General features: G+C 41.9%; 1 protein-coding gene across 6 annotated transcripts in view; it reads left to right on the plus strand.

Annotated features, from left to right (window-relative positions):
- The window catches only part of DCAF6 (DDB1 and CUL4 associated factor 6), a 159,469-nt gene extending 151,797 nt beyond the window's left edge, over positions 1-7,672 (plus strand). For 2 of the 6 annotated variants that reach the window (XM_074972256.1, XM_074972268.1), the window contains 4 exons: positions 253-409; positions 1,929-2,017; positions 6,390-6,495; positions 7,332-7,672. In XM_074972256.1, coding sequence (XP_074828357.1) covers positions 253-409; positions 1,929-2,017; positions 6,390-6,495; positions 7,332-7,396 — 417 coding nt within the window. In that variant the 3' untranslated portion in view covers positions 7,397-7,672. The remainder of the gene's footprint in view (positions 1-252; positions 410-1,928; positions 2,018-6,389; positions 6,496-7,331) is intronic. The other 4 variants (XM_074972258.1, XM_074972288.1, XM_074972278.1 and 1 more) reach the window with 3 other exon arrangements.
- Positions 7,673-8,004: the final 332 nt, after the last annotated feature.

Here is an 8,004-nt window from a genome sequence, read left to right on the forward strand (position 1 = left end):
TTGATCTTGATGATGATTAATCAGAATTGCTAAAGAGAGGAGGCATGGATTTAATTCACTGGCTTTATAGAGTTGTCAATTCAAAAATTGACTTTGCATTTGAAAAATCCTTAAATTAGGGCCCGCACTATTGTGAAAGTGGGAAATACTTTCTGGAAATGGCTTACAAAATTAACACTTCACATCTGTTATTTCTAGACTAACCATGTAAATCATAACAAATATTTGTAATTCATTTTATTTTTACTATAGATAAAGGAAGCCAATTTCTGGGGTTCTAACTTTGTAATGAGCGGTTCAGATTGTGGCCATATCTTCATCTGGGATCGGCATACTGCTGAGCATCTGATGCTGCTGGAAGCTGATAATCACGTGGTGAATTGTCTACAGCCACATCCATTTGACCCAAGTAAGACCATCTACACCTGCAATATGCATGTTCCTATAGCCTGTAGTAAGAACCTTTATAGATGAGTCTTCAACACCTTGCTTAACCAAGGGTCACATTAGTAAATTGCCAGGAATTCTGAGGGCTGCGTCTCAGTTGTATAAAATTCAGCATGCTGCTGCTATCCTTGTCTGTAATAGTGAGGTTTGGCTCAGAGGCCATTATACCCATCAACTCCTCAGAAAGAAAATGGTATTATATAGCATCCAAAGGGGGTCAGGATCCATAAAGAAAAGTCCTCCTTTCCCCCCCTCCTTTCATCATACATAATGAGTTTGAAAGAGTGGTTCCCGTGCCGTTGGTGAGATAGTGCGAGCTATCTAATACAGTAACAGGAGAAGCAGTATTAGCATCTGGCCTCAGCTTGTTCTACTTGAGTCTTAAGCAGAGCATGTATCAGACTCTCAGATTCTGTGGGAGGGAGGTGAATTTAGATTAATAGGAGTTCTGCTGAGTGAGTTAAATAGGTATAATTAGGCTTTTTTTTTTTTGTGGAAAATATTCATGCTGGGGATGGACAGACTAGCGTGGGGAAAATTAGATATGACCTGAAACTTTGTTGATAATTCTAATTGAACCATTTTTCAGTTTATGAAACATTGACAGAACAGTTTTAATTATTTTTCATTTTCCAATGGCCTCTGGGAATATTCAAAAATTAGTGACTAGTGGTGCGCTGTAAGGGCTCACTATCAGAAGCTCTCCCAAAATACACCTACAGCTTCCCTGATTTTTTAATCCAGTGTGACCTCCTTCCACTTACACCTTGAAAAATGAACATTAGGGGTCAGCCCTCCCAGCAGTGACAAATGCTCTGAGCCAAGCCTCCATCCACATCTACTGAAAGCCTCCTAAAGATCCACTACTCCTCCAGTGTAAAGTGCCCTAATTCTCCCTCCCAGATGACAGAACAGTCCAATGCATTTTGGTGTTTTGTTCTTTTAAAAATATTTGTAAATGTGCCCAGTGTTTTTGGAACAGGTGCGTCAAAGATTTCAAATTTCTACATAAAATACACTGTGCAAATTAATTTGAGGCTTGTTCACATCTATCGTTGCACATGGATCTACTTGTCTTAAAGCCTTTCCTGTTAAATCTTTTCAGATCAACAGAGGAGAGTATAATAATAGTAGCAGGTGCTTGTTTACTTTATAGTTTTAAATTATGCACGTTCTGTGTAAAAGAGAGAATATAAGGTTTGCATTTATTTTCTTCATGACATATATTTAGTCGATAGCTCAAATCCAGCAAAAAGGGATTATAACTCAATGAGACTACTCCTGGGTACATGTTTGCAGGATGGGATCTTACATATGTTATGATGGTGAAAAATGAGAGCACTTCTAATGAAGTGAAGTGTGTGTGCATGTATGTAATGAAGCATGTCAGCAACACTTTCAACAAACTCCAGCTAAGATGTTCAGAAAAGGCATTTAATTCAGAACTCTCTTCTAATGCTCTTTTAAATTTGATTTTCTAGTTCTTGCCTCGTCAGGTATTGATTACGATATAAAAATCTGGTCACCGCTAGAAGAGTCCAGGATTTTTAACCGAAAACTTGCTGATGAAGTAAGAGCCTTTCCTTCTTTTTACGTCGCAGCTGTCATTTCTAGCAAAGTCTTCTCTGCAAACAGCTTGAATAACTGAATTTTTTTAACTTAAAACAAGTCAGCAATAGATCCTGTTTTTAAAAATAAGGTGTTCTTAAAAACAATTAACTTTCATTTCTTTCAGTACATAAACACCCCACGTAACCTGAGAGATTAGGAAATAATGGAATGTACAGATATAGCGGAAGTATGAAATTATGAACACAAGACAAGTGAGAGATGGGGGAGCCATCAAAGTTACAAGGGTAGATAGTAGGAATCAGAAATGGAGGAGGCTGAGACTGTTTAAAAAAGTAAGAGAGATATACATATTGGAGGCAAGTGAAATTAAAAACATTATTAAATATTCCCAAGCACAAAACTGTGTGTTATAGAGTTAAGGCTATAAAATGAGAATTATAAACCCAGTTAAAAAAATTCAAACATGTTAAGGTATGCCAGCTTTATTTAGGACACCCAAATAGTCTTAACTCTCCCTTGTAGTGATTCCCTGCTGTGACCATAGATATGACTACTGGATGTTAGTGCTTATGGTTGCAGATTAATGACATGGATTTTAAAGACATGAGGGTTTTTTTTTCAATGTTTTCCCCCTCATAGTGTCACTACAGGGCAGAGTTAAATATTTGTCTCTTATGCTCTTTTTAAATAACTGCTTTTTGTGCAGGAGTCAAATAGTCAATTTCTTCTCTGTATAAATGTAATGTCTCATCACAAAAGTAAATACTGCCACTCCTGAGCTCTGAGCCATTCCTGTGTACTTCACCAAAGGCCAAAGTGTATGCTCTAATTAGCTCTCATTGATTGCAATAGGAACTAGGTGCATTTGAGGGCAGTATTTGATTCCAAGTACCCTTTAGAGCAGGGGTGGACAAACTTTTTGGCCTGAGGGCACATCTGGGTATGGAAATTGTATGGCAGGCCATGAATGCTCATGAAATTGGGGGTCGGGGTGCGGGAGGGGATGAGGGCTCCAGCTGGGGGGTGTGTGCTGGCTCTGGGGTGGGGCCAGAAATGAGGAGTTAAGGGTGTGGGGGAGGGGGAGAGGGCTCTGGGCTGGGGCAGGGGGTTGGGATGTGGGAGGGGGTGAGGGCTCTGGCTGGAGGTGCAGGCTCTGGGGTGGGGCCAGGGATGAGGCGTTTGGGGTGCGGGAGGGGGCTGCGGGCTAGGGTGGAGCAGAGGGGTGTGGAGTATGGAAGGGGACTCTGGGCTGAGGCAGGGGGTTGGGGTGTGAGAGGGGGTACAGGCTCTGGGCTGGGGGTGCGGGTTTCAGGGTGCAGGAGAGGGCTCCAGGATGGGGGAGAGGGTTGGGGTGTGAGGGAGGGGGCTCTGGGCTGGGGCAGAGGGGTTTTGGGGTACGGGTGGGGGGTGAGGGCTTTGGATGGGGATGCAGGCTATGGGGTGGGGCTGGAGATGAGGGGTTTGGTGTGCGCTCCAGGCTGGGACCGAGGGGTTCGGAGGGCAGGAGGGGAATAAGGGCTGGGGCGGGGGTTGGCACGCTTGAGGAGGTCCGGGGTGCAGGCTCTGGGCAGTGCTTACCTCAAGCAGCTGCCGGAAGCAGCGGCATGTCCCCCCTCTAGCTCCTATATGGAGGCATGGCCAGGTGGCTCTGTGCCCTGCCCCGTCCACAGGCGCCACCCCTGTGGCTCCCATTGGCCACAGTTCCCAGCGTATGGGAGCTCGGAGCTGGCGCTTGGCATGGGGGCAGCATGCGGAGCCCCCTGGCTGCTCCTACATGTAGGAGCTGCATGGGGGGATGCTGCTGTTTCTGGGAGCCACGCAGAGCCACGGCAGACGCAGAGTGGGGCAAGCCCCCATCCCCACTCCCTAGCGGGAGCTTGAGGACCAAATTAAAAGGTCTGACAGACCGGACGTGGCCCGTAGTTTGCCCTCCCCTACTTTAGAGAGTGAGGGAGCAAAGAAAAATTATTATAATAAGCATATGTCATAAATATAAAGGGAAGGGTAAACACCTTTAAAATCCCTCCTGGCCAGAGGAAAAACCCTTTCACCTGTAAAGGGTTAAGAAGCTAGGATAACCTCGCTGGCACCTGACCAAAATGACCAGTGAGGAGACAAGATACTTTCAAAAGCTGGGGGGAGGGAGAAACAAAGCCTCTCTCTCTGTCTTTGTGATGCTTTTGCCAGGGACAGAACAGGAATGGAGTCTTAGAACTTAGTAAGTAATCTAGCTAGATATGCGTTAGATTCTGATTTCTTTAAATGGCTGAGAAAATAAGCTCTGCTGAATGGAATGTAGATTCCTGTTTTTGTGTCTTTTTGTAACTTAAGGTTTTGCCTAGAGGGATTCTCTATGTTTTGAATCTAATTACCCTGTAAGGTAATTACCATCCTGATTTTACAGAGGTGATTCTTTTTACTTTTTCTTCTCTTTTAAGAATCTGAATGTTTTTCATTGTTCTTACGATCCAAGGGTTTGGGTCTGTGTTCACCTATGCAAATTGGTGAGGATTTTTATCAAATCTTCCCCAGGAAAGGGGGTGTAAGGTTTGGGAGGATTTGGGGGGGAAAGACATTTCCAAACGGGCTCTTTCCCAATTATATACCTGTTAGACATTTGGTGGTGGCAGCGATAAAGTCCCAGGGCAAAAGGTAAAATAGTTTGTACCTTGGGGAAGTTTTAACCTAAGCTGGTAAAAATAAGCTTAGGAGGTTTTCATGCAGGTCCCCACATCTGTACCCTAGAGTTCAGAGTGGGGAAGGAACCTTGGCAGCATACATAAAGGTAAATCGTGTAAAAAGTATTCTGTTTCTGACCTAATAATCACTTAACAATGTTTAAGCAGCATGCTAAACACCAAAATTGCAGCGTTTTGGTTAGCATTAAGTCTGTTTGTGAAGGAGAAATAATTTTAAGCATATTGTGTCCAACCAGAAAACATATTTTCTGCCAGTTGTAGATTTTTACAAGTTTATTGTGCCAAATATATCAATTTTTGAATTAATATCCCTGAGGGACAGGTTGGGGCTTAGGAGGAAAGCTGAGGAGTTCAGTTTTCACCATGTAAATTTATTTGGTTGAGGGCATCCAAGATGAGATGTCTGAAATCCAAGACTGAATGGAAGGGGAAAGGTCAGGGAGGACACTTGGGAAACTTCAACATGGATACAGTAGCTGAAACCATGAAAGCAGATGAGATCACCCAGCAGAAAAAGATAAGGGAGCAGAATCCTGAGACAGTGTCAGAGGGAGGAGGAGGAGGGATGAAGGTGCAGTTGGAGAGGTAGCAGTAAAACCAGGACAGGACAGAGTCAGGAAAGCCCAAGAATGAGTGAGTTGAAGAGGAGATGGGAGTGACTGACCATCAAAGTGGTTGGTGAATAGAAAATGAGAATAGAGAAGGGATTCTTAGACTTGTCTAGGAGTAGGTCATTGGTGTCTTTAGTAAAAGCAGTTTCAGTGTAAAGACGAGAAAATAGGTTGCCAGGAGATGTTGGGGGGTTGAGGGGGAGAGAGAGAGAGAGAAGCCAGTGGAAATACTGCATTTAAGGAGGCAAAGGGGATAAAAAAAGATAGGGCAATAGCTGGAGAGACAAATGGGGTTAAGGTTTATTAATACCAGAGAGAGTACCCTAAGGTCAGGAGCTGGATCAGGGTGGAGGTCAGATTCAGAGCAAGGTGAAAAGGTGGACAAGAAATGGTTGTGGGGAGGGAGAGTGAAAGAGGAGCTCAACATACTTGCTATATAGCATTTTTTTTTCTTTGGAGGAATTAACTAAATTATGAGCAGAGAGGCGGCGGCTGGGTTTTATAGACACAGGAGTCAGTTGGAGAAGGAGGAGAGAGCTATTTACAGTGAATGAACTTGTACTGCAGTAGCTCTACATGTCCCTAAAATTTTCTCCAAAGGTTTTCAGGAGCATGGGAGTAGGAGTGGGAACATCATTTCTGTTCCTTCCCATCTTCTTAGCTATTGTTGGTGGGAGAGCTTTGTTCTCTGCAGTTATTGACATCTGCAACATTATCACTTCTGTCTTCACATCTTATCTTGAAAGCTATTTTTCTTCATTTCCCGTACTACTAAATCTCTGTCAGGAATTCAGACAGCACAATGATGATTTTGTTATAAGTACTACCATACTATCTGGATTAAAAAATTGCTCTTATGACTGACTTTTCTCATAATACAGTACACTTACAGCACAATTTATAATACATGCTAGGGTCTGCTCTTTTGTCATTTTTAACTTGGTATAGCATTTTTGGACACAGTGTATTAAATACTGTATAAAGTACAAACTGTATTGCATCAGGAGTAGTTTGTAGTTAGTGATGCTTTAATTAGTGATTTTTTTTTAAATCACTACAGGTTATAACTCGTAATGAATTAATGCTGGAAGAGACCAGAAACACAATTACTGTTCCAGCTTCTTTCATGTTACGAATGCTGGCATCGTTGAATCATATAAGAGCAGGTAGGAGGATTTCAGAGCAGCTTCTGTACAGACTATTTATGCCATTCATAAATCTTGTCTAGCATTGTCACTTAAGCTGAGTGTTTTATAGGGAGATTTACATACCACCCTCAAATGCTGTTTGTTTCTCTCCTTTTTAAGAGTCTCTAGATGTGTGTTTTAGATGCTAAATATTTATTTATCCATTTTTTATTTGCTCCTTGGTGTATTCTATTCCAAGGAAAGAACTGCTCCACACTTCAGTAATGATATTTCTGACACTAATACTGTTTTATTGTAGAAGTGATTGGCTAGTCACACTGTATGAGTTGCCAGTCATGCTCCCTCCCTCATGCTTCTCCATTTAATTTTCCTCTTTCTTTAAACTGCTACTCAACAGATGTCTCTTCTGATGCATACAGTGACTGACAGCATTTTCCCCAGTTTTCTGACCAATGCATATTTCTGGTTACAACTGTTCTTTAAAATACCCTCTCAGTTCCAACTCTCTCAAACAGGCTGCACACTTCATTGACTCCCCATCTGTTTTTTAAAACTCTGCTCAAACCCATCTCTTCTGTGCTGACCATGAGTGAGCTGCTGCCTAGTTCATCACATTGGTGCTCACAATTTCTAGGCATTTTCTTTTACTGTCCCTTGTCTCTTGTGTTGTTGTTGCAACTTTTCCATTTAGTATGTGCTCTCAGTCTACCTTATGCATTTCAGATGGTTCCGTCAGCATAATACATAGGCACTATGCTTTGGGTAGTAGCCAGTTGATGCATTGTATCATAAATGTTAGCTGAAAATTTACTTTTAAAGATGTGTCCTTATTAAATCTTCCTTGTGTCTTGCAGACCGGTTGGAGGGTGACAGGTCAGAAGGGTCTGGTCAAGAGAATGAAAATGAAGATGAAGAGTAATTGGCTCTTCTGTGCGAGCACCTAGACGTTACGGAATTTATATAAGACATTAATTATATTTTTCCTTACAGAGCTTTAGTGCAATTTTAAGGTTTTGCTTTTGGATAACCCAACATTTTGTTTCTGAACGACTGTGTGCATGACTTTGGGAGAGTGTGCAAGTAAAATAAGCAAAAATGTTTTTAAAACGTTTTGCCATGTCTGAGGGGTGCTAGAAGATGCAAAGTGCAATATTTTCCTTAACCTGCAAACGTGGGAGCTTGGATCAATGTTTAAAAATAACTTTCATTAGAGCAAAAACATTGGTTCAAATAAATTTCTATACCTGCTATTTGCATGTTTGTTGCTTTCTAATTAAAAGATTTGGTTGTTTTAAATGGTCTCATGTTCTTTTTGTACAATAATTGATTCGTCACTATACAGTATTGTCCAGATTCTAATCTCGGTTGTCCTTTCTCTCTGAGCATGATCCTGGACACCCTCAATTCCTATTGAAATCTGTGAGAGTTGAGGGTTCTTGGCATTCTAGAAGGATTGCACCTTCTGCTCTTAAAAGCTAGTTAAGATGAAAAAGGCCCAATGAGTTACAGAAGTCCTATATTATGTTC

This window comes from Natator depressus, chromosome 1 (assembly GCF_965152275.1).
Source record: "Natator depressus isolate rNatDep1 chromosome 1, rNatDep2.hap1, whole genome shotgun sequence".
In the NCBI taxonomy this organism is placed as follows: Eukaryota; Metazoa; Chordata; order Testudines; family Cheloniidae; genus Natator; species Natator depressus.